General features: G+C 43.0%; 14 protein-coding genes across 14 annotated transcripts; 6 read left to right on the top strand and 8 right to left on the bottom strand.

Moving 5' to 3' along the window:
* Positions 1-202: 202 nt before the first annotated feature.
* Positions 203-3,267, bottom strand: V2V93DRAFT_374847 (uncharacterized protein). Its single transcript, XM_066911344.1, has 2 exons — positions 3,161-3,267; positions 203-3,110 (listed from the first exon to the last, which is right to left on the bottom strand). The coding sequence occupies exon 2, from the start codon at positions 3,108-3,110 to the stop codon at positions 573-575; it is 2,538 nt and encodes an 845-aa protein (XP_066763886.1). The 5' UTR covers positions 3,161-3,267; the 3' UTR covers positions 203-572.
* Positions 3,268-4,073: 806 nt separating this feature from the next.
* V2V93DRAFT_360867 (uncharacterized protein) lies at positions 4,074-5,679 on the top strand (the record flags this gene model as incomplete). The annotated part of the gene is made up of 2 exons (XM_066908145.1): positions 4,074-4,571; positions 4,621-5,679. 2 exons carry the CDS (start codon positions 4,074-4,076, stop codon positions 5,677-5,679), a joined length of 1,557 nt encoding a protein of 518 aa, XP_066763885.1.
* Positions 5,680-6,028: 349 nt separating this feature from the next.
* On the bottom strand, positions 6,029-7,615 carry V2V93DRAFT_374842 (lactate/malate dehydrogenase). Its single transcript, XM_066911343.1, has 5 exons — positions 7,520-7,615; positions 7,432-7,466; positions 7,168-7,366; positions 6,531-7,111; positions 6,029-6,471 (listed from the first exon to the last, which is right to left on the bottom strand). Exons 1-5 carry the CDS (start codon positions 7,551-7,553, stop codon positions 6,331-6,333), a joined length of 990 nt encoding a protein of 329 aa, XP_066763884.1. The 5' UTR covers positions 7,554-7,615; the 3' UTR covers positions 6,029-6,330.
* Positions 7,616-8,179: 564 nt separating this feature from the next.
* On the bottom strand, positions 8,180-9,137 carry V2V93DRAFT_82811 (ribosomal L28e/Mak16). The gene is made up of 4 exons (XM_066912800.1): positions 9,076-9,137; positions 8,628-8,949; positions 8,435-8,561; positions 8,180-8,374 (listed from the first exon to the last, which is right to left on the bottom strand). The coding sequence occupies exons 1-3, from the start codon at positions 9,090-9,092 to the stop codon at positions 8,469-8,471; spliced, it is 432 nt and encodes a 143-aa protein (XP_066763883.1). The 5' UTR covers positions 9,093-9,137; the 3' UTR covers positions 8,180-8,374; positions 8,435-8,468.
* Positions 9,138-9,275: 138 nt separating this feature from the next.
* V2V93DRAFT_339149 (pyridoxal phosphate-dependent transferase) lies at positions 9,276-10,982 on the bottom strand. Its single transcript, XM_066907772.1, has 2 exons — positions 10,273-10,982; positions 9,276-10,214 (listed from the first exon to the last, which is right to left on the bottom strand). Exons 1-2 carry the CDS (start codon positions 10,920-10,922, stop codon positions 9,338-9,340), a joined length of 1,527 nt encoding a protein of 508 aa, XP_066763882.1. The 5' UTR covers positions 10,923-10,982; the 3' UTR covers positions 9,276-9,337.
* A 167-nt stretch (positions 10,983-11,149) lies between these two features.
* Positions 11,150-12,789, top strand: V2V93DRAFT_374836 (mitochondrial carrier domain-containing protein). Its single transcript, XM_066911342.1, has 3 exons — positions 11,150-11,695; positions 11,748-11,898; positions 11,951-12,789. The coding sequence occupies exons 1-3, from the start codon at positions 11,601-11,603 to the stop codon at positions 12,689-12,691; spliced, it is 987 nt and encodes a 328-aa protein (XP_066763881.1). The 5' UTR covers positions 11,150-11,600; the 3' UTR covers positions 12,692-12,789.
* Positions 12,710-14,838, bottom strand: V2V93DRAFT_374834 (CBF/Mak21 family-domain-containing protein). Its single transcript, XM_066911341.1, has 8 exons — positions 14,624-14,838; positions 14,351-14,557; positions 14,084-14,295; positions 13,685-14,025; positions 13,453-13,624; positions 13,210-13,397; positions 12,943-13,130; positions 12,710-12,879 (listed from the first exon to the last, which is right to left on the bottom strand). Exons 1-8 carry the CDS (start codon positions 14,816-14,818, stop codon positions 12,754-12,756), a joined length of 1,629 nt encoding a protein of 542 aa, XP_066763880.1. The 5' UTR covers positions 14,819-14,838; the 3' UTR covers positions 12,710-12,753.
* Positions 14,839-15,001: 163 nt separating this feature from the next.
* V2V93DRAFT_374830 (ATP synthase subunit 4, mitochondrial) lies at positions 15,002-16,568 on the top strand. The gene is made up of 3 exons (XM_066911340.1): positions 15,002-15,085; positions 15,161-15,212; positions 15,431-16,568. The coding sequence occupies exons 1-3, from the start codon at positions 15,052-15,054 to the stop codon at positions 16,080-16,082; spliced, it is 738 nt and encodes a 245-aa protein (XP_066763879.1). The 5' UTR covers positions 15,002-15,051; the 3' UTR covers positions 16,083-16,568.
* Positions 16,569-16,748: 180 nt separating this feature from the next.
* Positions 16,749-18,077, top strand: V2V93DRAFT_374827 (Maf-like protein). The gene is made up of 4 exons (XM_066911339.1): positions 16,749-16,869; positions 16,926-17,139; positions 17,196-17,246; positions 17,302-18,077. Exons 2-4 carry the CDS (start codon positions 16,930-16,932, stop codon positions 17,767-17,769), a joined length of 729 nt encoding a protein of 242 aa, XP_066763878.1. The 5' UTR covers positions 16,749-16,869; positions 16,926-16,929; the 3' UTR covers positions 17,770-18,077.
* On the bottom strand, positions 17,658-19,602 carry V2V93DRAFT_374824 (WD40-repeat-containing domain protein). Its single transcript, XM_066911338.1, has 4 exons — positions 19,257-19,602; positions 19,040-19,190; positions 18,053-18,971; positions 17,658-17,987 (listed from the first exon to the last, which is right to left on the bottom strand). The coding sequence occupies exons 1-4, from the start codon at positions 19,324-19,326 to the stop codon at positions 17,820-17,822; spliced, it is 1,308 nt and encodes a 435-aa protein (XP_066763877.1). The 5' UTR covers positions 19,327-19,602; the 3' UTR covers positions 17,658-17,819.
* On the top strand, positions 19,497-20,839 carry V2V93DRAFT_388353 (uncharacterized protein). The gene is made up of 2 exons (XM_066912325.1): positions 19,497-20,132; positions 20,190-20,839. The coding sequence occupies exons 1-2, from the start codon at positions 19,572-19,574 to the stop codon at positions 20,784-20,786; spliced, it is 1,158 nt and encodes a 385-aa protein (XP_066763876.1). The 5' UTR covers positions 19,497-19,571; the 3' UTR covers positions 20,787-20,839.
* Positions 20,784-22,956, bottom strand: V2V93DRAFT_374818 (uncharacterized protein). The gene is made up of 9 exons (XM_066911337.1): positions 22,506-22,956; positions 22,299-22,447; positions 22,109-22,236; positions 22,030-22,055; positions 21,932-21,971; positions 21,610-21,870; positions 21,211-21,552; positions 21,031-21,150; positions 20,784-20,980 (listed from the first exon to the last, which is right to left on the bottom strand). The coding sequence occupies exons 1-9, from the start codon at positions 22,722-22,724 to the stop codon at positions 20,964-20,966; spliced, it is 1,302 nt and encodes a 433-aa protein (XP_066763875.1). The 5' UTR covers positions 22,725-22,956; the 3' UTR covers positions 20,784-20,963.
* On the top strand, positions 22,642-24,088 carry V2V93DRAFT_82697 (HECT-like ubiquitin-conjugating enzyme-binding-domain-containing protein). The gene has a single exon (XM_066912799.1). It carries the CDS (start codon positions 22,957-22,959, stop codon positions 23,641-23,643), a length of 687 nt encoding a protein of 228 aa, XP_066763874.1. The 5' UTR covers positions 22,642-22,956; the 3' UTR covers positions 23,644-24,088.
* V2V93DRAFT_374813 (UAA transporter) lies at positions 24,079-25,984 on the bottom strand. Its single transcript, XM_066911336.1, has 5 exons — positions 25,696-25,984; positions 25,622-25,638; positions 25,213-25,565; positions 25,000-25,158; positions 24,079-24,941 (listed from the first exon to the last, which is right to left on the bottom strand). The coding sequence occupies exons 1-5, from the start codon at positions 25,932-25,934 to the stop codon at positions 24,534-24,536; spliced, it is 1,176 nt and encodes a 391-aa protein (XP_066763873.1). The 5' UTR covers positions 25,935-25,984; the 3' UTR covers positions 24,079-24,533.
* Positions 25,985-26,034: the final 50 nt, after the last annotated feature.

The following is a 26,034-nucleotide window of genomic DNA, read 5'->3' as shown; positions in this document are numbered from 1 at the left end:
GAGGCAAACGGAACCTTCGTCGGATCCTCGCGGGTCAGTTGATCCGGACGTGCGGTGCTCTCTTGGAAGTAATATTGCATTTCCTACTAACAATCAGGTTACATAGTAACTCTGTCAACATTTAATCCTGGCAGTCTCAATAGTCCTATCACCGGCAACCTGCCGCTGAAATAGATAGCTGTTGAAGAGCCTGTAGTCGAGTGCACGGCTAAGATTAAGGTGTACCAAAGTCCTGTGGAACGAAGCCACCTGTCAAAACTTTAACCTAAACTTCAAATACCTAATTTTTAAAAATAGACGGCTCGGAATTACTACTAGACAAAATATAACCTATTACTATCGTATTTACTTCGCGGAATGAAAACATTACTGTATCATATGCACACTGCTCGAGAATAGCTAATCTTTATATCTGATCCTGTTTTTAGCTTAGCTTAGCTTAGCTTGGTGTTAGCTTTTGTTTTGCACCCTAAATGATCTCCATACCCGCAAGAATCAATTTCCTCTCCACCATTTATAGATTACTAAGTTAATTCTATTAATTACGCCATAAGAATACTGATAGAACAAAATCATCGCCAACTACCGGCATCCTCATCGGCGCCCATCGCAACCAGCTCCATCGCCCGCTCGCCTCCGCTCCTCAACTCTTCTCTTCCCAACACGCCCGCAATACACTGCCACGCATCCCGCCCTGCTCCCCACGCGAGGACTTCGTTCTTAAACTTCTCGCCTGCATCCCGCGACACCGCGCCGCCATTCGCGCCGCCGCTAAACACTTCGAGCCATACCTGCGACGCCATGGCGCGATCCAGCAGATACGAGTAATACACGGCGCCGTAGCCTACCAGATGTCCAAACTGGCCCTGCCAGCTGGTGCCGTCGACCACAGGAAATAGCGAGTATCGCTTTTCCAGCGCGCGACAGATGGCTGTAGAATCAAGCTGTCCCGCACTACCTAGGCTTGACGGCGAAACCGAGTGCAGCGCCTGATCAAGAAGCGACATTTCAATCTGCGTGTATGTATCATTACATTTAAACCCTGCACGCTCGCGTAGATGGGCCTCAAGAAGCGGCATCGGAAGAGGCTCGTCTGTTTCGTGGTGTCGCGCAAATAATCCAAGCACGTCGGCGTTTGTGGCAAAGTACTCCATCAGCACGGAGGGTAACTCGACAAAGTCGGTAGCGCAACGAGTGCCAGAAATATTATGCAGCGCGGTGCGTCCGAGCATGGAGTGCATTGCATGTCCCATCTCATGGAACAAGGTCTCGACTTCGGCAAATGACAATAAACTGGCGCGACCATCAGCTCTTGATGAAAAATCACAGACAAGTCCGACAGTCGGCAGTTGAAATACCGATCCATCGCGGTCAGTCATCGTAGGAATATCATATATGCCATCATCAAAGCCATCATAATTTTCCTCCTCGTATATCTGCCGCGAACAGCGAACAGTATAGTGCGCTGGAGCGCGCGGTTTGCCTTCTCTCGCAAACAGGTCGCAGTACATTATTCCCACGCGCTGCTCGCCGCCACCGTTATGCAAGGGAGAACCAGTGTCAGCCATTATATCGAGCTTGCGCACGTCTGGATGCCACGTCTCGCTTGTAGCGGCATTCGTCTCACGCGGAACAAATCTTATTCCGTAGAGTTTTGTAAATAATCTAGAGAGACCTTGCATGACTGTGCCGACGGAGAAGTAAGCGTTCAAATGGTCGGATGAGCGAACCCTGGGTTGACGCGTCTGTTCAATGTACTGCGACAAATAGTAGTCGCGATCCCAGATTCTGAGTAGCGGATCCTCCTGATTTCGCTTATCATTCACTTTGAATTTTCTCAGAATAGCAATCTCGGCCTCTGCAGCCGGTCTTGTTTTAGCCGCCAGATTATCTAAAAACTTGCGTACGGCCTCTGGCGTGCGCGCCATTTTATCTGTCAACTGATACTCTGCAAACGAGCTTGATCCCATCAAATTTGCCAACCGCATACGCTGCATAAGTAATGCTTCGAGAATGTCGATTTGTCGCGCCGAAGACTTGCGATGATTTATATATAGTTGCTCGCGGATCTTGGACGAATGCACACTTACTGCCGCCATACGTGACACGGCACCAACGGTAGGTAATTTTACGGTGCGCACTTTAGCCAGGGCCTGTGGTGAGGGCTTACCATTTCGTAGACGACTTGCAAAACCGAAATTGCGCGGTTGATTCTCTAGCGCGCTGGCTACGCGAAGGCCATTGACGAGTGTCGGATCTAGTCCGGTGAGCTCGTTTATATCGACAGAAATAGATTCAGCTGCTGGATGTAGATTCGTCATGAACTCGCGAGATAATGCGGCGATATTGTGTTGCGCGGCGACTACCTCCTCGCGAATCGACAAGTCAAGCGCGGCGCCTGATTTTTCAAAATCATCTAAAAGTAATTTTCCCACAATCATCTCCTCGCGAGACAACTCGTTCTCGATGCCGGCGGTCTCTAGCACTTTTCTTAACACCCCAAAAAGCTCATCGCTAGAATTAAGTTCAATCATGTATCCCATCATTAGATTATGCGCGCTCTCAGCGCCAGCAAGATATGCCTCGTCTGGATGTACTGTCCTCACGAATTCAGCAAGGTCAATCACGCGACACAGCATTTCTGACAACCGATCAAAAAGTCGCACGACCCTACGACAGTCATCACCAGTAAGACTCGAAGTATCGATAGCGGTGATCGCAGCGGCGACACGCTGGGCAGAGCGCAATGTTGCCTCGGCAAACTCTGTCAATGAATGCGCCGAGGTCAAGCGCGAGTTGTTTAGTAAACCAACGCTGGAAGTATCTCCCAGACTAGAGAAAAAGGAGCCCCATACGGTAGGCGAGTCGAATATTGCGCGTAAAAGACGGTCGTCTTCGGCCGCGTTAGAGGCATTGACAGCGACTGGGTGCGGCGGGATGACTGATGCAGTCGAAGAAGATGTCGATGGTTTCGGCGAGTGTGAACTAGTGCTAAGGTAGCGAACAGATGGCGACGAGTGCGTTTTACTCAAAGAGGAGATTCTGGAGATAAGACATGATGAGGACGAGCGTCGCGCTGCGAGAGCAGTGATTAGGCGAGGATATCGCATCTAGATCAGGTTAGCACAACTACTAAAAAGCTGAAGATAGTATTACGTACTTTGAAAAAATCAAGAAGCTTATACAAGATTCTTCTAAATTCGCATACTCTAGCAGAAGTTACACAGACCTTATATATGTATATGAAGAAAGAGATGATTTAAAAGAACAGAGCAATGATCGGAATTACTTTTTCCGTTTGTCTGCTGGGAGAAGTTGCTGTGTCACGGGAACACAGTCACGTGACCGGCAGTAGTGTTTTGTTTATTATTCTCAATTATCTGTAAATGGTTGAGTAGTTGATTTAGCGAGAAGCAATTGATATATTGTGATGTCGATCGTGCACATAAAAGAAGGGATAGACAAAAGAGATGACTTGAGGCGAAGAGAAGAGCCTATTTGCAGTAAGCTTTTTGCATACGCAATACTCTGTTTTGTATAGTAAACAATAACACTGCAACAATTCCCTCCATGTCTCTATTGGCAGATAGATAAAAGGACTTTAATTACAATTCTTATTTGCATTATTTAGTAGCAATCTCAAAGTACGTTTATCTCTCAGCATCCACTCGTATTTCATACTCTGCAGTTTCTCCACGTGACTTGGCCAAAGCGGCCCCTTTTTCGCGGTTTGCTGCAATTTCCCTGAATCCCGACCTTTTCTTCTCTGCTCTGTTTTCTTTCCTCGCGTTCTCATTTCCGTATTTACTCATTCATATCAATTGCGTGCTCGACTTCCACTCGTTTATAAGTCAATTTCATTTCATCTGTCTGTTTATTATAGCTTCGCTTATTTTCAATCCGACAGTGAATGCGCATTCGGCTCAGTCTAGTGTTTCACATCCCAGATTATCAAGTACAGAGGCCGACACGACTCTATAATTCTTTATAGTTCGTAAAACTACAAGAGATATTCAATAATTCATTCATAACCTATATCTATATATCTTTATTCACTGTCAAGAGTCACCTGGATGGACAATAGCAAGTCCGTCGAGCCGCGATCACTTTTGGCAGCAAATATGCAGCTCTCAAACTCGCAGCACGAAATTTCACTCTCATCTTCGCCTATACATCATTCGCATCTTGACTCTGCTATGAACGTTTCTCAAGTTAATAACAGCAATGGTCGTGGACAGTCGTCGTTTATGCAGTGGTATGATTCGGTTGACGGGAGAAATTCTGGCGCAGCAATACCGAAGGAGATGCAGCCGCCGACAATGTATCCCCCACAACCAGATACCTTGCGCCAAAAACAGCACGCACACAATTTACGACGCGCGCAATCGCGATACTTTGAGACGAGCGAGAATACGTCGTTTGATAGTCTTTCGAGCGGTCTTTCGGTATTAAATATTTCGTCGAATCGACATTTGTTGGGTCATCAATCGTCATTTGACCCCGATGCGCATGAGCAGACGCTGAGATTCGACAATCGACCGCAGGTTTCGTCGGAATATGCGTGGCAGAATGTGAGTAAATTTTCTATATGTTTTGAGTCGTGGAGCTAATAGAGAGCAGGAAATGCTGCCTCCGCGAATGCCGTTCCTCAATAGCAATAGCAACAACAGTCAATTGTCGACATCACCTTCCGGTGGCATTTACTCTCCTTCTAAATCAGACAACCTCCTGCTATCAGACGGCAGCACACAATACTCGACATCGCCAAGTCGACCAGCGGTCAATCATACGAGTGACAACGACTTGATTCCTACTGCGATTGTCATAAAAAATATCCCATTTGCAGTCAAGAAAGAACAACTTATGGATACGATGATGTCACTTGGTCTTACGCTTCCGTACGCGTTCAACTATCATTTCGATCAAGGCGTGTTTCGAGGACTTGCATTTGCAAACTTTGCTACGGCTGAGGATACGGCTAGTGTCATCAATGTATTAAATGGTCATGAGATTTCCGGACGCAAGTTGAGAGTTGAATATAAGAAGATGTTGCCAGTTGCCGATCGAGAGCGAATTGAGCGTGAGAAGAGGAGCAAGCGTGGACAATTGGAGGAGCAGCATCGGAGTAGTTATGCGCAGCTTCCAAAGATAGGTTCGATGAATAGCTTGTCTGCCACTATTGATAGCTCTCCGTCGTCTGTTTCTTCGAGCAATGGATTGGAACTAGATCTGAACGATCCAGAGACGCTGATGCTGTACTCTGAGATTCTACTGTTTAGAGATGATCATGCGCGAGATGAGCTAGTGTTTGGAAGTGGCTTATCTGCTATGCAGAAGCGAACGGTATCTATGCTTGCCAATGGAATGGGATTAATGCATAGTATACGCGGTGAACCAGATGCGCAAGAAATTATAATTTCTCGCCGAAAACCGTCCTTTCAACCAGCCCCTCTGAAGCAGCAGCAGCATCAGCAGCAGCAGCAGCATCATTATCGGCAACAAATTAATGATCAACTAGAATGGATGGGAGATGCAAAACATCAAAGTACGAATTATTTACGAGGCACCCGATCATACGCAGATATTCGATCGTCGAGTAGGTATGCGCCGACATTACATTCTGTGTTATCGAATGGGAATATGCAGATGATGTATGGAGGATATAGACATGCGCCTTGAGAATTCTATATTTCAAATTTGTTTTGAATTTTTTATAATATTTTTTGAATATTTTTTGAATGTCTTCTTGCATATTTCTGTCGTTTTTTGTATATTTTTTTTTCCTTTTCCGTTTTTGAATATTGTTGTTTTGGGACAGGTATGTATTGAACTTTTTTAATTTTTGCATTGTTCATGACTTTGCATTATTTTGTTTATTTTTTTTTACGCTTTATGGATGGAGGGACTAAGACTGAATGACTTGGATATGAAAGAATGTTTATAGACGAGGAATCGGAATCGAGAATGAAGGAAACAAACGAATGAATGTTTGACGATTTGTATCAATTAGTAATAATAATGAGCTATGCTTAAATAATCAACACAGTTTACAAATAGAAGATTGTTTTATGCGGGTAGGTTGATGAAGCCATGCCATTAAAAGAAGGACAAAGAGAAAAGAGAATGATTTTTTTTATTTTCAAATATAATTGTAAATTGTATTATATTCTATTCGCTTTATGATCACTGCTGTGACTGTATCTGCGAGACAATCATATCCTAAGCAAGGGTTAGTCTTAATAATTATACTCTTTTTTATCACAAAACATTTTTATTGACTACTACGATCTACAACTTTTTTGGTTCTAAGCAAATAAATAGAAGATCCACTTACTTTGCAGCAGAACTCACAACAAATTCTACTCCCTTCGAAATGTTGGCTGATAAACCAGTGTATGCGGCAGGCAATAAAGTCTTTTCAAAGTCAGACACTTTTTCAAGGACATTGACAACCTTGATTGCACCCGAGGACTATAATCAAGAATAATTAGTATCGAGGAAACAACATAAAACCAGCAGAGATAACTAACGCCCAGCTCGACAGGGAGCGCAAAGTAATCAACACCAGTGATCTTCTTGACTGCCTCTCCACCTTCAACACCAGGAAGATAGACAAAAGTGTTTTCGACAATTCCAGCAGTACCACTGACGGCTTTCAAGATGCTATCGACGAATCTGAAACCGGCATGAGCCATCGAAAGCGTTGCCGATCCCTTACCTTCTTTGGCCTGCACGACCTCATCACCGCCAAACTGGATGCGCTTGATCAAGGCATCGCGCTGCTCGCCCTCAACAGAGACGGCAGGAGAGGCAAGGGAGAGTAAGGGAACGATGGTCTCACCCGAATGACCACCAATGACAGGGATGGTGAACTCGGTAGGGCTCTTGCCGAGAACATGGGCGGTAAAAGTCTCTGAGCGCACAGTGTCGAGAGTGGTGACACCAAAGAGTCTGGCAGGGTCAAAAACGCCATGACTCTTGAGCACCTCGGCAGCGATGGGCACAGTCGAGTTGACAGGGTTGGAGATGATGGCAATAAATGCTTTGGGCGAGTACTTTGCGACACCAGTAATCAAATCTCGCACAATGCCGGCGTTGATAGAGAAGAGGTCTACGGATTGGTCAGAAAACTACCCGAGTACGATAGACTAGAAAAGGAAAACATACCATCACGGGTCATACCAGGCTTACGCGGGATACCGGCGGGAATGACGACGACGTCGGCGCCGGTGAGGGCAAGCTTGAGACCATCGTCAGCAGGTAGGTATCCTTTGACGACGGCCTTTGTAGAGATATGCGAGAGATCGGTAGCAACACCGACACTGCCGACCACATCATAGAGAGCCAGCTCGTCTACAAGAGGAGACTAAGATGAGAGTTAGTAGGAGCCAGCTGCTGATATGAGCGGACGAACGGAGAAGCTAAGCATACCAGTTTGAGAAGAAGAGAGAGGGGCTGACCAATTCCTAGCGAGACATTAGAAAAGAGATATTAGAAGAGGAAGCGAAAGGGGAGGTACCTCCACTAGCACCGAGAACAACAGCTTTAACCATGATGAGCTAACAGATACGTAGTTTTTAAAAAAAAAGATAGTAGATAGTAGATAGTAAACAGATAGCGGAAAAGGTGGAGGCGGGAGAGCGGGGCTATTTACCCACGCCAGATCAGCACTTAATTTTTTACTGAGCCGAGGTACGAGCCCCGCGCGACTGTGCGCGGATATCACGCACTGCGGGAGTACGCGGGACCATGGCTGCACATGGAGCCGCTCAGAGAGCAGGAAGAGAGAGAAGAGAGAGAATAGCAAGAAGCAGCGACAGAGAAAGATGAAAGAAGAAGAGTGTAAACAGTAGAATGCGGGGAGTAGGCGGTGGGCTCACGAGAATGCGACGCGGAGCCGGTTTGCTCCGATGGCTCTGTTCCGATGCGCCGGGCAGGAGAGCTATGCATTGCTATAGAGCATTATTGTATTGCTATAGGATACTATGTAAGACTATGTGATACTATGTAATACTCCATAGTACTATGAAATACTGCTTAATCCTACACTATTCTCTATAATATCAAGGCAAGCAGATATAAAGCAAGCAACAGCAGCGGAAAGCATTGAGGTCATCGGTCCGAGGAAACCCCTGTTAACCTTTTCCGGTTCACTCTTCCATATTATCATTACTACTACTGGTAATAAGCAATAATAGAAGTATTTCGTGCTCAATCATACGTCATATCATTTGCCGTTATATTTCATCATCGTCGCCTTGCCGACGATTCTACTTCTGCTACTACGCTAAGCCTTTCAGATATCTCTTGGAGATATCTCTTGGGGGATTTTTGATAATCTTGCAATTCTTTCGGAGCTCTCTTTGATAACCTTCTTTTGAGGATCTTGTATTAGATCAATAATATATACTAGTGCTCGTACTGATACTCATACTCATACTCCTACTCATACTATACTCGGTCATCTCTTACTCCGACGCCTTCTTGCCCCGCGGTTTCTTTGCAAAAGTCTTCTTGGCCTTCTTAGAGTACAGCAACTGCGATGCTCGCTTAACAGCAGTCTACATCATCATTTCTCTGTTAGAATCTCAATCTGTATATCCAAAACCCATTTCATATCAACTCACCAGTCTCAGATCGTCTCTGTAGTTCTTGGTAATTCCTCCAATAGCGGCATACACCTTGCGCTGGCTGGTGTAAGGCTTGAACTCAGTAGCAACAATCGATCCCGCAGGCTTCGCAAACGCGTTCTTTCCCTTTGTGCTAACAACAATGGCTCCCTCCGGTGTAAGCGAAACACCAACGGCCTTCGAGTTGGAGAATCCCGACGCAGAGTACGAGTAGTCGCCAGACACGTTAAGGGGATCCCGCGAAAATTGAACACCGCCTCCGGTCTTGCGCTTGAGGAGATACGACGAGTTGGCGCGGGTGAGTTCCCAGATGAGGTCGCTGTAGTGATTTAACCACTTTGTTAGTTTATGCTGATTTAACGTATCCATTTGAGTAAATTCGATTCATAGCAGTAGACTGCTCTAGTAAATCAAAATACATCAATAATAATAAAAACACACTCACTTGGAAATGGAAGACATGGCGGCGTGTATTAGAATATGGTATGATATTCTACAAACTGCAATACTACTCTGCTCTATCTCTTTCACAGCTCTGTGTATTGTAGGGTTTCATGTAGGGTTAGCAAGCCGCACACGATCGCAGTCACACTCGATTTCTTTGTTTTAGTTCCCCTGTGGGGTTTGTACTGATTCTCTTACTAATATAGGAAATAAGCATAGTTAGATTCAAACACTATCTACATACTAATCTACATCTACTTCGATCACTTGGCAGCAAACTCCGCAGCTATAGTCTCGGCAAACAACTCTACTCCTCTAATCAGCTGCTCCTGTGGCACCGTAGCAAACGTTCCTCGGAAAAAGAAACTTGCGTCGTCGCCTGCGCCGGGAATAGCCTTCACATCAACCGGCTCCTGATCGGCTCGGAACCACGATCCAGGAATGAACAAAACACCATGCTCAATGGCCGTCTCGTAAATCTGCGCTTCAATCTCTAATGGTGAAAGTTTTCCAAACGATGGGTGCTTGCGCGCATCAAACTTGAGCCAGAAAAACATTCCCGCAGTAGGTCCAATCCATTCAACATACTCTCCCAGACCCTTGGGCGCGTACGAACTAGGCTCGATAAAATACTTGTTGAGCGCATCAAGACAAACATTCCGACGGTGCGTGTACTCCTTGCGCAGCTCAATCAGCCAGTCAAGATATCCATCCTGTCCCCACTTTGACAATAAAGAATACACAATCGCCTGCGAAAATCCTGCCGGGGTTTGGATCGAAACCTCGTTCTGGCGCGTAAGTCGCTCAATAAGAGGCTCCTGACCAACAATCCAACCAAGTCGCGTTCCTGGCGCCATAACTTTGGAGAACGAATCAAGACGCAGCACTCGACCGTCAACGTCGAGCGACAAGTACGAAGTAATCAACTTTGACAGGAATGTCTTGTATTTTTTCGGGTCCTCTTGCACCGTTGGTGGGGTAGGCGGGGCCTTGTCCGATATACCGGGCACGTAGGTGTCCATTTGCAAAAAGTAATAGGGTTCGTCTTCGACAATCATAATGTCGTATTTCGAGAGAACGTCATACACCGCCTTGCGGCGTTCATTCGAAAGTGTGCCGCCGGTAGGATTCTGTCCCGTACTATCATTCATATCATTAGTATCATTATCAAAAGAAGAAAATAGACAGAAAAACATACGGAATAGTGTAGAGGAACTTGGGTAGAGGGCCATCCCAGCTCTTAAGCTGCGCATCAAGTTCATCCGGAAGAATTCCCTCTAAATCAACTTTAACCGGCACACTCTTTACACCCTGTGCATGTGCAGTTTCCATAGCAGACGAGAACGTGTATTCTTCAGCAATTATTGAGTCGCCCCTCGAGCACAGCAAACGCAGCGCAGCGTCGAGTCCCTGCGTATTTCCGACAGTCATCAGACAACCCCAATTCGAGTACGGCGGATTGTGAACAAGTTTGGTATGTTCGTAAATCCACGCAAGAAGCGGCTTGCATCCGTCTGACTGGCCGTACTGCATTGCCGTCGCAAGAGGAATCACGCCGGGGTCATTCGCATGGTTATATCTGTCGACCGAGACCGAGATCATTGGCGCATCCTTTGCCAACTCAGCATTGTTGTAAGTCGAAAACGGGGGCTCGGGAGCAGTTGCAGAAATCGATTCAAATGGGAAATAAGCTGGTAGAGGAAGACCTCCGCCAAGAGACACGATGCGAGGGTCGACGGCGTACTTGAACGCCGTCTTCAGCGGCGATGGACGCCGAGACAGCGCCTCGGGCGATAACTTATACCATAGGTCCTTGGCCTTTGGCAGTTCAGTTCCATTAGAAGACATTTTTTTTATCCAGTAGGTTCAAAGCAGCTATCACTGAGAGAGACTGAGAGTGTCGTTGACGAGAACAAAGCAAGAAAGCAGGTCGGGACGCTTTGCGCTTTCTCCGAACACACTCTTAGTCACGTGTGATGGCTGTTTAAACTCTTTGGTCACCCTTTGCCCCGCAACTGCCTTATTCTACCACCACACTGTAAACCTTACCTCTTGTTCAAATATGTGTAAATAGTCTATTAGTTTGTTGTTATTGTGGAGAGTGGCTATGTGGAGAATGACTAATGTTTTGATAATTTTATATCATTTATTTAGTGTGTAGAGCTATTGGTTAGGGAGTGCACGGGTTTAAACTTCTATGAGATGTCTTGATATATCGACTGTCCGCATAAGCTGGAAGCCTGCCATGTCCTCCACTGTTCTTTCATATAATTTACAAGTGCAATACAAATACAATACATATCCAATTCTTTTACAATTATCGAAATATAACTCAGTTTGTAATCAATGGTAGTCATTCTGAGCCTCACTCAAAAGTATAATGCCTCTTCTCCCAACTCTCGTATCAAATTCTTATCTACTTGAACATTTTTCTATTTCTCTGTCGAAATTAATAGAGCAAAATCTTAGATTATGTTTGCTACATCTACAGAATTCTTCTTTTGGTTCTTTTGAGATTTGTCCAAAATGCCGGCAGCGACTGATGATAGTCAACAGACATCAAGTGGACTTTCAAGTCGGGAGTCTATGATCTGTGGAGGTATAGCTGGTCTCACTTCAAGGTACAAGTCTCAATTCCATTTATAAGGCTGATTTATACTAATTTGCATCAAGATTTTTTGTTGCACCGCTGGATGTTGTCAAGATTAGACAGCAATTGGAGATTCGACAGCTTAATTCCTCGCGAAACCGGTTCAGTTCTCAACGCCAGTATCGAGGAATTTTAAGATCTTTGCATACAGTCTACAAAAATGAGGGATTAACCGTATGACTTTCGAATAACTATACAAATATTGACAAGTGCTAATATCATTCAGAGTCTCTGGAGAGGTAATATCCCTGCTGAAATACTATACCTAGTCTACGGCTCCGTCCAATTCGCAACCTACAATCAAATTCTCTCACTTCTCTCACCCTTCCATCTTCCGTCTTCCGCTCAAAATTTTATATCCGGAGCACTAGCTGGCGCGACAGCTACAACTGCTACGTACCCTCTCGATCTTCTTCGCACCAGATTCGCAGCTCAAGGAAGTAATTTAGATCGAATTTATAGCTCTCTTCGAGATGCCTGTCGTCAAATATATAATGACGAAGGGATTCCTGGATTTTTCCGCGGTTTACGACCCGCTACAGCTCAGATTGTACCTTATATGGGATTATTTTTTACGTCATATCAACCGCTGAAATCTACGTTATCAAGCTTTTCAGACAAATTAGATGTAAACACATTCGGTTCCAGCGATGCAGTAGCCGGCATGCTTGCTGGCGTTATCTCCAAGACTGGAATTTTCCCTCTAGACGTTGTTCGAAAACGGTTACAAGTTCAAGGACCTACTAGAGAGCGTTATGTATTAAAAGACATCCCTGTCTATCCCACTTCGATTACCGGTTGTGCCAGAGCTATTGTGAAGAATGAAGGGATGCTGGGATTATATAGCGGCTTATGGGTTGGATTGGTAAAGAGTGCACCGGCGAGTGCTCTAACAATGTGGATTTTCGAAAATTCGGTGATTACTTTACGCTGGGTTGAAGAAAAATATGGTATTCTGGAGGCATGATTGTTGTATATATATATATGTATATGTATTTTATTTTCTTTTTTTTTTCTTGACTGTTAAAGTTATAGTTCCCAACCAGAAAGATATGCTTGCTGATTTTTTTCGTTGCTTGTAAAGACAGAGGCTGCTATTTCAAACTCCACCGCCGGCGGCTTGCGAATATTCTTTACAAACTCGGCATCCAGCATCTATGCAATTTCCAAAGTCAATAACGCTCAATTACTCTCTAACTTTAAAAAGAAGGTACTCACGGTAGTATACGAGTGATCCATAAAATCTTCAATATTATATGATGGCTTATAAAATGGTTCTGAGAGAATCTTGGCAAGCGTTCCCACATTTGGATGATAATGATCTTGCAAAGTAGCTAATTCCCACACCGAACTCTCCATAGCGCCAGTTTTGTTTGGATCTGATTCTTCGTCATTGAAAGGGTCGTCTATAAACATTGTCAGATAATCCTTGTCAGAAATTTGTTTTGGCCTTGAATAGTCAGGTTATGGCTGTATATAACTTACTTAAACCGAATTTACTACTGTCAGCGTTTGTGAAATCAGTTCGCTGTAGCAGAAGATTACATGTGGTATGCCGCTTCAGCAAATTGTAAACAAACGGCACCACAATGACGATTGCCGATGGTGGCGCAGATATAGCTAGTCTTGATAGGCGCTTGATAAATGATGCTACAAGTGCAGCTGGTAGATGTCTATAATTAATGAGCAAAAGCGATCAAAGGGCAAAAAATGAAACAAAGGACATACGTGGATGAGAGAAAAAGATCTAGCAATCTGAAAAATCGCGATCTATGTTTGACGTGTAGGATATTTCGATCGAGAAGAGCATATAGCTTTGTGTAAAAGTTCGGATAATCGAGGTTATATTTTTGCATTAGCAAAAACAATGCGTTCAAAGATAGAAGAGAAACAACTCCGCCTATACAAGTTAATATACAGAAATTTTGACAAAAATAAAATGATGACGAATAGGACATACCAGCATCGTAAGAATCCGTTAAAAAGTCCATCAATAACTGAGGTTTATTAATATTTGGCACAATCTTCTTATGCATAATTTGCAAAATATATTTATATTGCCCGGTGTTCAGCTTGCCCTTCAATACAGCCAACCAGGAATCCTGTAACGCGCCACGCTGCGATGAAAGCTTTTTGACTGGAGTTTTCTCTTTTACTGGCACAGCTACTAGAAATTCTATTATTTCGGAGGCGTCTTCGGGAAAAGATGTGATCGCTGCCAATGCTGATATGAGATTCATAGTGAATTGAGCCTCGTGTTCGGAAGATGCTTGTTCTTCAATTTGCTCAGTCGCAAGTATACTAGCATATGAGTTAACAATCATATTATTCAGTCATATATCAGTAAGTAATTTCACACCTCGCAAAATTCAAAAAATGATACCGGATATCATAGTACACGTCGACGTACTTGTCAACGAACTCGAGTAATAGATCATCAGTTGACAGATTCAGTAAAGCAGATACAACTCGCTTCAACAGCGTCTTTGCGAAATAGTATTCATCTTTTCTCGGAGATAAATGGGTGCTTTCTTCTTTAACAAGACGGATGAGAATCGTTAAGGAGGTAAACTGGGGAAAAGTTAAGCAACAGATTGTAGTGAACATATAAGGAGAATGCACTTACGGCCGTCTCGGCGTCTTCTTGCGTTAGGAGCTCAATAAGTTGACTTTTATACTCTTTGTACTTTTCTTTCAACCATATACTAAGTGTCTCTTGCGGTGTACCAGCCATAGATTTTTTCAAAGGAGAAAAGAGACCGGCGAGCATCATCTTTGCAAATGATCTAAAGAGCGCAGTTGCCGATAAAAGAGAGATCTGCGGATCCTCATTCTACATGAAAGTCAATAAAACATATTTAGCAGATAAAAAGAGGAAATTTATGCACACGATACACACTTTCATATACTGAAGTAGATAAACGAGGTTATTGTAATGCTCTGTTGAATTGGATATCTGCTTCTCCAAATCAAGGATTAGTTCTGGTGTAGGCGTAGGAGTGGTTGCCGTACGAGCCCTTTTCACAGATGGCAAATCAGTACTCGAATCTTCTGCCCTCTTGGCTTTCTTTTTGTCTGTAGTAGCTTCCGGCATTCTGGTTATAGCAGCTGATAACAATCAGACACAGAATACAATCATAAAATTTTAGTTGGGAGTTCAAACTCCTGTAAACTTTAAATTGTTTTACTAATCTTTGTGCCCTGAATTACATAATATGAATCTTGTGCTGCAATTGGCCCAGACGGCAAAATTCTCTAACCACTCACATTTCGGAACAAACAGTTCTCCTCTCATCTCTCCTCCTTTCACCTCCTCCGCAATCCACAATGAGCTCTGTTCTTGCTGCCCGTTCTTTGCGATGTATGCTTCTTTTTGTTTTATTAGTACTGATTTTTTTTCGGATTGAATATTGTGCTAATTGAGTGATTTGTGTAGTTGCCGCGCGCTCGCCGGCTGCTTCGCTGCTTAGCGCACAGCGATTTGCTCCGTATGTTCCAGCGTCGCTTTATTTGCCTCCAATTGATTGATTCCTCGGATGGTTTGCTGTAGAGTTTGATTTAAAATTGGAATCGCTATCAGATTGCATTGTCATGATGTTGAGAAGACGGACTCATCCTTGATTCACAAGCAGACACGGCAGGCATAGCAGACTACGGGATCATTACTTTGAATCACTTTATTAACATCATCTTTATATTTTTTTAGTATACTAGCGAGCACTTACGCTACCAAGGCTGAGCCTAAGGCTAAGGCCAATGCTCTCATCTCGGCCATTCCCGACTCTGTGCTCTCCAAGACCGGCACCATCGTCACCGGTGCCGCGGCCGCCATCTACGCCGTCAGCAACGAGCTCTATGTTATGGGAGACGAGACCACCATCGTCGCCGTCTTCTCTGCGTTTATCTACATGATTGCCAAGGTCGGCGCGCCTGCCTACACCGAGTGGGCCAATGGCTACATTGCAAACATGACCAGCATCCTCAACAAGTCTCGCGAGGCTCACACCGACGCCGTCAAGCAGCGCATCGAGAGCGTGTCGCAGCTGAAGGACGTCGTTGACACTACCAAGATCCTGTTTGAGGTTTCCAAGGAAACCGCTCAGCTCGAGGCTAAGGCTTTCGAGTCTAAGCAGGCCGTCGACTTTGCCCACGAGGCAAAGTCGGTTCTTGACTCGTGGGTCCGTTACGAGGCATCGGTTCGTCAGCGGGAGCAGAAGCTTCTTGCCGAGTCCGTCATTGCCAAGATCGAGAAGGAGATCAAGACTCCCAAGTTCCAGCAGCAGGTTCTTACTCAGAGCGTTGCCGAGATCGAGAGTATGTTTTTATTTATATTTCTTATCTTCTCAAAAGGAAATTGATGCTAACCTTATCATTCTTACAGAGATCTTTGCCGCTGCTAAATAAATGGGTTGATGCGTGTGAAAACAGTTGGCTAGATCATGTTTATTGTCATTGTAGACAGTCATAATATGAAAGAATTTTGATACAGTTATTAGTTTTTCATCAAGATACATCATCTTGTAACTTACTTTGTCGTAAGGGGTAAATCAAGTAAATCGACAAAATGTTATACACCAGGTGAAAGTTTTATTGTCTCGAATGACTTGGATATTGATTAGACACAATGCTGCGGGTATAGCGCAGTAAATCAGCAACACGGACTCTAGTTATTGTGAATTTTCAACTAATGTAGACTGCTTTCTGCTAATGTAGACTTCTAATGAGCGTTTTGTAAATGCTTTCGAAGATAAAAGCTGATTTAAATTGCTGTTAATAAGACTCAGCATCGGAAGTCTGAGCTAAGCTACCTCATAACTAGCCTACCGAAATAGCTTTAAATTGTCTCAATAGTAAAACATATAATATTTAAATTAATTGATATATAATAGCGCAAATAAATTGCGGCAACCAAAAAAAATAGGCGGCTTTTAGTGCATGCGTGGACGCGTAGAGAATAAGAACTCGAATGGGAAATACCCCTCAAAATGGAGATTCTATGGCCGTCGAGCAGTAGTCGCGTTACTCCTTAACATATTCCTACGCGTCCAGAGTATACTCGCTACAGCAATTATTGATCCACGTAGCGGTGTTAGTACAGTCTATACTATTCTTCTTCTAGTTTCAATTCGTTTTATTTATAATCTGGTATACTCCTCTGTTTTCGTTTTCTAGCCTCTCCTTCGCGCGCTAATCTCTATTAGAACAATGTCAGCGCCTCCTTCATACGCCGATTCCGTGGCATCACGACCGCTGAAGCTTCCAGTATTTGATTTTTTAAAAGGAAAGCGTGTTATTCTAGCTTCTGGATCACTGAGACGTAAAGAACTTTTAAACCAAGTTGGTATAACTGAATTTGAGGTTATAAAGTCGGATTTTGAGGAGAATTTAGACAAATCATCGCTCAGCGTCTACGAGGTGTGATTTTTATTTATTTTTTGTCACAGAGTTGGGGTTAATAAGAGCGTACATAGTATGTCAGAGAAACGGCTAGTCAGAAGGCGTTAAGAGTATACCAGCGAGAGGTAAGATAATGTGGTTCTCAAGTTATTGTTGTGTGTGCTAACAGCAACTTCACAGATAGAAGCAGGTCGCGATCCTGCGCTCGTGATCTCTGCGGATACCGTGATTCTTTCGCAAAACACGATTGTCGAAAAGCCAAAATCCGCGATGGACCACTTCAGAATGCTGCAGTCTCTCCGGGATGAAGAATTTCCTCATCGGGTATTCACGGCCGTAGTCTGCATTGCGCCTCTCGAACAACCAGTATATCCTGGATATAATATGCAATCTCACACCGAAGAGACGCAAGTCTATTTTGCAAAGGATGTGTCGGATGAGTTTTTGACTGCCTATGTGGCTGTTGGAGAAGCTAATGATGCCGCTGGTGGATATTGTATCCAAGGAAAGGGCGCATTGATGATTGATCAGATTGTTGGCGATTACAATAATGTTGTGGGATTGCCTTTGAAGGCTCTGGTTAAACTTATCGAAAAGACAATTTATCCTGAAGAGGAGGACTTTGACGAAGCAACAGGTGACTTTTAATAGACTGGAGATTTTCTACTGTACATAGATGATGAAAATGCAAATACTATTTAGTCACTATCGGAATCGTCAAATGTCTCCTCGTCTTCCTCAAGAATGACTGGAATAACAAAAGACTCTTCGCTAAATTCTCCTCGTACTCGTTCGATTGTAACCACGTCGACATCATCTTCATCTTCTTGATCAAGTCGTCTTTTATTGGCAATCTCATCCGGAATCTACATAAACAGTTAGTACTCATCTTTTGTCCTTTTTTCGTAATGGCAAGATTCTTGCTACATACCACGTCAAATTCATCTTCTTTTTCCTCATATTCGACATTTTCGTCAACTTCCACAAAGTCCGGAGCAAGTGCACTCCACTGTTGTGGCGTAACTGTAGCCCACACATAAATGTTTCCTTTATCCAATCCGGTCGCTGCTATAAGCGTCCTATTTGGATGCCATTGCACATCGACAATTTCTTCTCGTGGAGCCTCGATGATTTTCACTAATGATCCGACAGCCGTTTCCCAGATATATATGTCATGCTGATCTTGATAAGTGGACGCCATCACGTAATCTCCATTAGAGCTAAATGCTATTGAATTCCATTGCAGCCGATTGACAACATCTTGAAATCTGTGTACAATGTCAATCATCCAATTTGAAGGATCGACATAAGTCAAGTCTGGAGTGTTGAAAAGTCTGATTGTGCGATCTGATGAATTTATGAGGAATTGTTTGCCGGATATACTGAACGATATATGTTTAATGTTCGATGTTGTGATTCTTTCTGATCGCACAGTTTGAAAATTCTCACTATCAATTATATTTAACCAGCCTTTACTTGTGCCTGTGAAAATATGCTGTCCTGATCTTGTAAATGTGGCTACTAAAGTCGATTGTTTTTCTTGCACGCCGTCGTTTTGCGTCTCAGGAGATGGTGATCCAAAAGTTTCCTCATTATCGGCAGAAGTCTTTGTAGAACTTATATCATTCAATAAATGCTTGCGGATCGTACCGTCGGTGAAATCGACCAATGTCGGCGCATCGTCAAAAAGCGATACAACAAAAATTTGATGATTATAAGGATGTAATTCTGCACCCCATATTGGAGCTTCAAAGCGCACTGTTTCGAGACGTTTGCCATCTTTAAGATCCCATAATATACATAGCCAATCTCTTGACCCAGAAAGCAGGTAACGTCCATCTCGCGACCAGCTACAAATCGTTAATATAAAAATTCTGACTTGTGTTGTTTTTCTCGTTCAAAAAATTGAAGAACCCACCTTAATGAAGTAACAGGACGCGTATGACCTCGCAAGACTCGAGCAATACCATACGTATCAAAATCAAATACAATCACAGATCCATCAAATAATCCCGATGCCAAATAATCACCTTTCCGATTAAACCTCAAACAAGTTGATCTTCCGTAATCTAAGGTTCGGTCACATATCAGAACCTGAATTCAAGTGAAACTTGTCAAAAATATGGGATACTTACCAAGGATATGTGTGAGATTTTCTGGGTATTCTTGCGATAAGCTAAATGGATCAGTGAGTAACAGATTCATATCTGCTTTTTATAAAGTAATTTAAATGTCCATTCAATCAATTTGGCGCCGGGATCGCTTTATACAGTCGAAGAATCTATAGTATCCTGACAATAGATCTAAAATCTTAGAGTACCAAGGAGATTTCTTTAGAGTTTAAAGTTTCTTTGAAGCTCATCGCGACTTCTTATTTCAAATATATTTTCGAATTTCACTAATTTTTCCATTTCAGTCCACTATCATTCAACGACTCGTATTCAATTTGTATGAGTTTAAATATTGGCAGAAATTTTCGAGGGTTTCCTCAAATATTGCCGTTCCGGCTGCGGCCAATTTTATCGCGACCGAGATCTATTCAAATTAATTACACCTCTCCGCGCTCAGTTCCTCCTACTACATTCGCACATGCTTCTCGATATGCTTCATTTTTTCCCGGAGCAGCACGGAAACCTACAAAGCAGCCTCAAGACTCAAAGCAAAAATCCCCAGACGACGACCTAGACGAAGAAATCTCATCGGTATATACGCCAGAGCAACTTAAAGCATTTCAAGAACTCGAACGGCCACGCAGTGAATACGACGATAATAATAGTCCTTTCGAAATCACAAGCAATAAAGATGATCCAGAATTTCCTACCGAAGACGAGATCGCTGCAGCCAATATCCCGGCTGGATTGAAAACATATTCTGTTAAAGCTACTTGCATGTCATGCAGTACACGCTCTGGATATTTTGTAGCGCAGCAGGCGTATCATCAGGGAACTGTGATCCTGTTCTGCTCTGATGGCGATTGCGGGCGTGGTCATATATTTATTGATAATCTCAAAGTATGTACATCTTCTTTGTGCGTTGTAGTTATTCTAGTCTGACGCTCATCTTTTTAGATTTTCCCAGATCCCGACAGAGATTATCCGCTTGACGAAGTTATGATTGAGGTAGGCGAAGCGATAGCGGCCGGAAACCGGGCCTATAATCGTGATTTAGTGGTTGAAGTTCGGCCACCTGGGCCCATGGCCCCCGAAGAGTTTGAGCAGTATGTTCGTGAAATGGAGCAAGAGCAGTATTTAGAAGATCGAGGCATCAGTCCGCCGGAGTTTGATATCGATCCTCTTGGTTTAACTAATGGTTTAACTAATGAACTCACGGACGAAGACAGTGGCGGTGATTTACAAAGTATTGAAGAGTTTCTCGCAGAGGCAGATGAAAAAGATAGGGACGCTCTACAAGCAAAACTTCAAGAAATGACAGGCTTGACGTTCTCCGATGACGCATTTTTAGAACAGGATGGTTGGGAAATGGAAGGAATGGACGAAATTGTTGAGGGCTCTGAAAAACTCTTCTCGCAATCTATCGATCAAGAGGAGCCTGAGTTTGATATATCCTCCGCCGAAGCGCCTAATCTTGCTGGAAAATCTCCGGAGGAAGTGCAGGAATTGATGAAAACTGAGCTGCAAAAGTATAAGCAGCGGCTAGGCAAATAATTGTACATAGTATCTTATGAAACTTATAATAGCATTATTACAACTAACTCAAAATAACTCATGATATTCCCCAGTACTTTAATCAAACTAAAACACCCTCTACAATCAGCCTCACGATAAATGATCGCCGCAGCAAACACCCTTTTTTTTTTTTTTTCAAAAATCATAAAATCCGACCTACTCAGTGTGTTCATCTATTCACACATTAGCAATGAGTATCTATCGAACCTGGAAGAGATCTTACCATCTGGTCCAAAAGTCCATCCATGAGTTTCTAAAGCAAACTGAGTAGCCTGAAGCATGTAGAGACTCGGATCGTGAGCAATCGTTGATGTCTCGTAAAGTGTCTTCAGCGCACGAATAACTAGATATAACATTAATAATTATCGGGAAGATAGAATTGCTGGACAATAATATAACTAACCCTTCAAATAGTGAGCGTCGAACCTCATCTCAGAAGAGAAAGCATGCCGAATAATAAAATCCCAGCTTTTGTTCTCCTTTTCAACTTCATACGACCAAATCCGCTCCTCATCGATAACCGGTCTCTGTCCGGAGATATAGGTAATGACAACAAAGAGCCAAAGCTCAATTACTAGTTGAGTCTTGTGCTTTTTGGGCAAATAAGGAAGAATCACTTGTACTGCATGCGCAGCTGTGAGGGTGTGCAGAAGCACAAAGTCGACATTATATTTCTCAGGCTTGTGTGACGCCGTTGCAAGAAGCGAAGTGGAGTGGAAAATTCGTTGCGCGGTCTTTTGGAAATCTTTACAAAAATTAGCAATTAGTTCATTTTCTAAAACAAATTTTGTAGAAATCATACCCGAAAAGTCAAGACGAACGGCAAGAGCCAAAATAGCGTCCTTTGACTGCTCAAGAACATCATCCGATGCCCCCAAAGCACCTGCAGAACTAATTGGAGCATTGCTGATATCTGTGCTTTCTCTGATAATTTGCAAGACCTTCAATGGATCTTTCTCGAGTTTTTCAGCTCGGTCAGTTATCGACATGTTTTCGTAGATATTCACAAAGTCTCTAACAAAGCTAGACGAGGGTCTGAAACAAGTAGTATCCAGTGTAAGCGCTAAAGGAGGTTTACCAAAATGTCAGCCGTAGAAGTAATAAAAACTGCAGCCAGAACTTACCTTCGGTAGCTACTTCTGCGCTGTTGAGCTCATATGCATACTAAAGCAGCAGAGATTAGATATCAGCAATCTATACATTTCAAAATGCTTAACCTTACAGCCAAATGAATCAAAGGGTGTGCAACTGTCAATAATCAGTATAATTCCATAGATATAGATATAAATGGTATAGCTTACGGCCTCCAGATAAGCCGAGCAGCAGAGTTGCGTCGTCATCAAGCAAAAACTTGCTGATAACTCTCTTCCATTCAAAGCTAGCATCAACAACTAGATCATCAAAAAAATCGCGATAGCCACGCTGATATCTGTCAATTGGGTCAACATGCTGGAAATTCATTTGAATGAGCGAAGAGATAAGGGAGTATACTCTTTCTTGCCGTAGAAATCACGCCAATCAAAATGCGTTACCTCTTGTGGACTGTCTTCTTTCCACCCATCGAGTTCCTTTGAGTAATGCTCATAGAGTTCGATCAACTGGTAAACCTCTGCACCCAAAAGATAGGCCGATCCAAGCAACTGCGGTCTTGATTAGACATTGCTCGCTGACAACTATTACCTGCTATGATTTACTCACATGTGGCATATGATTATGATATATACGATTGTGATAAAGAACAGAATATGTTGCATGATTAGCTCGGAGTAATTGGTGAAGCTTCTCGTGAGGTGTAGCTCCTTTCTTCGGTGGCCGAGGAAGCGGTTTTGGTAGCTCTGGTCTGTTGATATTGGATCCAGGTGTCGTGAACTGCCCTGGTTCAGACGCTGCTGACTCTGCCGAGTTTGAGTTTCCCATTTTTTAGCAATAAAATTGATATAGCTGATTCTTAAAAGATATAAAGGGGGGCTGCGAAAACGGATATTAATTACAAGTTGAAGACGCTGATAAACTGATTTTGTTGGGACTTATCAACGATTCTTTCTCCGCTTTGCTTGATGATGTTACCTTAACTCAAATCCGATATCTACTGTTACTTTTCAGTTCTCCAAAGAAGCAGCAACTTGAATGATAATCCTGTCAATTGCCAATGGTGGAAAGCAAAAGCGGTAGCAATATATGGACATCCAAAAATATTTCTTATTATGCTGAATTACTTCCACGAATATCTTCCCTGACGCTCGTTATTTCGCCTCTCTCATCAACACCTCTTCTGCTGAATAGACTCGGATCATCGATACTGTTCGTCAACTTGGCATCTGATGGGATTGGTTCTACAATTGAGCTGCCAGCAAGCGTTGCGCCAGACACTTCGATATCTTTGGTGTCAAAAACTGCTTTTGTGGAAAATACAGCCACTATTCGTCTAAAGGCTAATCGCGAGCCAGGACCAGAGCATCAAAGCCCGTTTCCAGCTACTGTTCTTGCTAAAGCAGAACAAATTAGTTGCAAGTCATGCCTTAGTCGTCTTCTCCCTGAGCAATCAAAATTCCTGGACTTGCCTTCTGAGAATTGGTATGAGATGGTAGATTATTGGCATTGTCACAAGCCTGATCATCATGATCACTCGCGAGATGCGTCAGAAGGAATGTCTAAAGAGATGCTCAAGCCGAAAGCCGGAATCTGTCTAGTTGGAATATCGTATCTCAACATTATGTGTAATGATATACCGGGATTATTGTCAAGAGTAGGTTTTTTTTTGCCTCAATGGCTGTCGCATGCAATGTCAAGCATTGTTTTAGTATTGTGGTCAATGGGTTCAAAGAAGGTATTTTAATGATCTTATCTCTCCACATTTCAGTATCGATACAAGAACCCTATATTAATGTGGCAATATATTACATGTCTGTCTCTTGTTCAGCAATCACTGATTATGGCTCTATGTTTTACCCGATCGTTATTGGTAAGGGTTAAGCAGAGCCCACATCTGTGGTGCTAGAACATTGCAGTCTGTATTTGTCTTTTGATCTTTTACGAGAAACTTTGCAGGTTGACATTGTGTTGCAGAGTTTTACTCTACCAGGATTACATTACTGACTAATATATTTAAGGATAAGTCAGAGTCGATCTTGTGTCCAAATTGCTCGAGTCCGATTGGAGTCTACGATAGCACTGACGCCTCGATTGCCAAAATTTACAAATGGCATTTTAGTGTTCTATTAAACGGCAAAATATTCTCGTACGCGTATGAAATTTATTTTTCTGAAATAGTATTGGATATTGCAGAACTTCACGCAAGTTATCATTACGCGTTGTCGCGAGCTTCTGCAAAGTCTGATATTATCTGCTATGTAAGTCGCTATTCTATAATTTTATTGCCAAATCACTAACCGAATTCTTTTCTAGCTCTGGATTTTCAATAGTGATATAACCTACACTAGCTCCTCACAGCCTACTCCCCAGCGGGCAATGAAAGTATATTACACCACTCAGCAACCCTCACAGCAAGCCGTCACTGAGAGCATCGACTTGCCTGATGATTTGATTGATAGCGTTGTCGATACGCTTAAAACACGAAATTTGCAGCTTCCTTCTACGCTTCGAAAATTTAGTGAATGGAATGTAAGCTTGCTGCATCGCCTGTAGCAAGTGATAAACAACAGCCCGATAATAACCCATACAATACTCCTTGCATACCATAAGAAGAACCTGAGAGTCAATATAAGATTAAGTACTCTTCATGCGCTTTGCAGATTCTCGGAGTCGCGATATTTCAATGCTATACCAAGCAGCGCCTCCGAATACAAGAGCAGCACCAACGCAAGTACCGAACGGAAGTTTATTCCCGAAGAGATAAATCGACAGTAATAAACTGACGCATTTCCGAACATTAAGAACAATCGTGACGGTCACGGCAGTTGCATTGCCAGCCAGATTATTGACACCTCGTACACATAAATACTGTGTTACTGCGTTGAGAAAGAGATAGACCAATTGCTGCGGAGCATAGAATTGAGGAATAAATGACGCAAAAGCTGAGGGAGTTAGAGGAACTAAGTTTGAGTGTGAAAGACTGCGGAACTCTTCAATTATTGAATCTTTGGCTGGAAGGAATAGCGGTATCGTGAGGAAATGCTATGCATAATGTTTTAGTATCACAACGACAGATCTATAAACAAGAAAGATAGCCGACCATGTAGAACAAATTCTCACGCCAATAACTTCCATATTTTTTATATGTATTTTCGTTTATCTGGCTCATCACGGCAGAAAGAACTTGAGCCAGAAAGAGAATGAAGATACCAATTGCGAATTCTTGGGTAGACGTATTCGAATTGCCTGTCTTCTCACCCTATCAAATTGTCAACAAGTGAGTCTCTGACTAGCAGTTGGCAAAATCATATACCTTTTCCTTGACATCTTTCGCATCAAAAAGAGTAGCGCAGATAACACCGGAAGTTAAGACAACGACACTAATAATCTGTCCCTTTGAGAAACTTTTGCCCGCAATAAATCCAACAATAATAGAAAACAATGCACCTCCCGATCTAAAAATGATATGCACAGGTATAGAAATATGATACTTCCAAACAAAATTATTCAAAACAGAGACCAAGAAAAAGAGAGTCACTCCAACGGCATATCGTCTGAATGGCACGTGAGGTTTTGCGATAAACAATGGCGGCCGCGAAAGTGAGAAAAAGTGGATGTAGCCTTCTAATGCAACAAACAGAAATTGAATAAGTGTAATAAGATTTCCTATTGCTATGTCAACTTGTAATTGTCTACAAAATGAGAACAATCCGCCCTTATACCTGCAGTTGGGTGTTCTCTGTAATTTGACTTTGTTAGAACCTGAAAAAGTAAAGTCATGAAAGTACAAACATACCGAACAATAGCCTCAAGAGCAAAGACATTCGAGCAGCATCCTCCAAAAATTAGCCCTAATATCAGCAGCCATTGAGCAGAAGCAACCTGAGCTAAAGCAGAGACAACCTTGACATGTTCTCTCTTTATCGATTGCTGTCCATCGACGTCGCTTGACTTCAAGGTCAATTTTTCTCTCTTCTCATCTTCTTCATCAATGAACCCCGTCTTTCGCCTGACAGCAATGGTCTCTGCAGACATCGCGTGTCTGAACCGTATACGTACTATGTAGACGAACAGGGTAGTTTATCTGGAAGTGGAGAACTGCGTGCGGCGTCACCCGCCGCCACAGTATACTTCA

Source organism: Kockiozyma suomiensis (genome assembly GCF_038497685.1).
Source record: "Kockiozyma suomiensis strain NRRL Y-17356 unplaced genomic scaffold V2V93scaffold_14, whole genome shotgun sequence".
In the NCBI taxonomy this organism is placed as follows: domain Eukaryota; kingdom Fungi; phylum Ascomycota; class Lipomycetes; order Lipomycetales; family Lipomycetaceae; genus Kockiozyma; species Kockiozyma suomiensis.
The sequence above is the reverse complement of the archived record's forward strand: the minus strand, read 5'-3'. Positions and strand labels throughout refer to the sequence as shown.

What these genes read in the sequence shown, in the direction of transcription:
- V2V93DRAFT_374847 (XM_066911344.1), bottom strand. Translation starts at nt 3,110, where the DNA reads ATGCGATATCCTCGCCTAATCACTGCTCTCGCAGCGCGACGCTCGTCC.
- V2V93DRAFT_374827 (XM_066911339.1), top strand. Translation starts at nt 16,930, where the DNA reads ATGTCAGCGCCTCCTTCATACGCCGATTCCGTGGCATCACGACCGCTG. An exon ending in CATCGCTCAGCGTCTACGAG is followed by an intron (nt 17,140 to 17,195) that starts GTGTGATTTTTA and finishes GAGCGTACATAG; the next exon opens with TATGTCAGAGAAACGGCTAG. An exon ending in TAAGAGTATACCAGCGAGAG is followed by an intron (nt 17,247 to 17,301) that starts GTAAGATAATGT and finishes GCAACTTCACAG; the next exon opens with ATAGAAGCAGGTCGCGATCC.
- V2V93DRAFT_82697 (XM_066912799.1), top strand. Translation starts at nt 22,957, where the DNA reads ATGGTGGAAAGCAAAAGCGGTAGCAATATATGGACATCCAAAAATATT.
- V2V93DRAFT_374818 (XM_066911337.1), bottom strand. Translation starts at nt 22,724, where the DNA reads ATGGGAAACTCAAACTCGGCAGAGTCAGCAGCGTCTGAACCAGGGCAG. An exon ending in GATTTCTACGGCAAGAAAGA is followed by an intron (nt 22,237 to 22,298) that starts GTATACTCCCTT and finishes CCCAATTGACAG; the next exon opens with ATATCAGCGTGGCTATCGCG. An exon ending in ACCCTTTGATTCATTTGGCT is followed by an intron (nt 21,972 to 22,029) that starts GTAAGGTTAAGC and finishes CTGCTGCTTTAG; the next exon opens with TATGCATATGAGCTCAACAG.
- V2V93DRAFT_374830 (XM_066911340.1), top strand. Translation starts at nt 15,052, where the DNA reads ATGAGCTCTGTTCTTGCTGCCCGTTCTTTGCGAT. An exon ending in TGCTGCCCGTTCTTTGCGAT is followed by an intron (nt 15,086 to 15,160) that starts GTATGCTTCTTT and finishes TGATTTGTGTAG; the next exon opens with TTGCCGCGCGCTCGCCGGCT. An exon ending in AGCGCACAGCGATTTGCTCC is followed by an intron (nt 15,213 to 15,430) that starts GTATGTTCCAGC and finishes ATATTTTTTTAG; the next exon opens with TATACTAGCGAGCACTTACG.
- V2V93DRAFT_374836 (XM_066911342.1), top strand. Translation starts at nt 11,601, where the DNA reads ATGCCGGCAGCGACTGATGATAGTCAACAGACATCAAGTGGACTTTCA. An exon ending in ATAGCTGGTCTCACTTCAAG is followed by an intron (nt 11,696 to 11,747) that starts GTACAAGTCTCA and finishes ATTTGCATCAAG; the next exon opens with ATTTTTTGTTGCACCGCTGG. An exon ending in ACAAAAATGAGGGATTAACC is followed by an intron (nt 11,899 to 11,950) that starts GTATGACTTTCG and finishes AATATCATTCAG; the next exon opens with AGTCTCTGGAGAGGTAATAT.
- V2V93DRAFT_374834 (XM_066911341.1), bottom strand. Translation starts at nt 14,818, where the DNA reads ATGCCGGAAGCTACTACAGACAAAAAGAAAGCCAAGAGGGCAGAAGAT. An exon ending in ATCTACTTCAGTATATGAAA is followed by an intron (nt 14,558 to 14,623) that starts GTGTGTATCGTG and finishes ACTTTCATGTAG; the next exon opens with AATGAGGATCCGCAGATCTC. An exon ending in TGGATCACTCGTATACTACC is followed by an intron (nt 12,880 to 12,942) that starts GTGAGTACCTTC and finishes GAAATTGCATAG; the next exon opens with ATGCTGGATGCCGAGTTTGT.
- V2V93DRAFT_388353 (XM_066912325.1), top strand. Translation starts at nt 19,572, where the DNA reads ATGAGTTTAAATATTGGCAGAAATTTTCGAGGGTTTCCTCAAATATTG. An exon ending in TATTTATTGATAATCTCAAA is followed by an intron (nt 20,133 to 20,189) that starts GTATGTACATCT and finishes TCATCTTTTTAG; the next exon opens with ATTTTCCCAGATCCCGACAG.
- V2V93DRAFT_374824 (XM_066911338.1), bottom strand. Translation starts at nt 19,326, where the DNA reads ATGAATCTGTTACTCACTGATCCATTTAGCTTATCGCAAGAATACCCA. An exon ending in AAATCTCACACATATCCTTG is followed by an intron (nt 19,191 to 19,256) that starts GTAAGTATCCCA and finishes ACCGAACCTTAG; the next exon opens with ATTACGGAAGATCAACTTGT. An exon ending in CGTCCTGTTACTTCATTAAG is followed by an intron (nt 18,972 to 19,039) that starts GTGGGTTCTTCA and finishes AACGATTTGTAG; the next exon opens with CTGGTCGCGAGATGGACGTT.
- V2V93DRAFT_82811 (XM_066912800.1), bottom strand. An exon ending in ACAGAGACGATCTGAGACTG is followed by an intron (nt 8,562 to 8,627) that starts GTGAGTTGATAT and finishes ATGATGATGTAG; the next exon opens with ACTGCTGTTAAGCGAGCATC.
- V2V93DRAFT_374842 (XM_066911343.1), bottom strand. Translation starts at nt 7,553, where the DNA reads ATGGTTAAAGCTGTTGTTCTCGGTGCTAGTGGAG. An exon ending in TGTTCTCGGTGCTAGTGGAG is followed by an intron (nt 7,467 to 7,519) that starts GTACCTCCCCTT and finishes ATGTCTCGCTAG; the next exon opens with GAATTGGTCAGCCCCTCTCT. An exon ending in TCTCTCTTCTTCTCAAACTG is followed by an intron (nt 7,367 to 7,431) that starts GTATGCTTAGCT and finishes CTCTCATCTTAG; the next exon opens with TCTCCTCTTGTAGACGAGCT.
- V2V93DRAFT_339149 (XM_066907772.1), bottom strand. Translation starts at nt 10,922, where the DNA reads ATGTCTTCTAATGGAACTGAACTGCCAAAGGCCAAGGACCTATGGTAT. An exon ending in AAGTTCCTCTACACTATTCC is followed by an intron (nt 10,215 to 10,272) that starts GTATGTTTTTCT and finishes TATGAATGATAG; the next exon opens with TACGGGACAGAATCCTACCG.
- V2V93DRAFT_374813 (XM_066911336.1), bottom strand. Translation starts at nt 25,934, where the DNA reads ATGTCTGCAGAGACCATTGCTGTCAGGCGAAAGACGGGGTTCATTGAT. An exon ending in CGAAAGATGTCAAGGAAAAG is followed by an intron (nt 25,159 to 25,212) that starts GTATATGATTTT and finishes ACAATTTGATAG; the next exon opens with GGTGAGAAGACAGGCAATTC. An exon ending in GTGAGAATTTGTTCTACATG is followed by an intron (nt 24,942 to 24,999) that starts GTCGGCTATCTT and finishes CATTATGCATAG; the next exon opens with CATTTCCTCACGATACCGCT.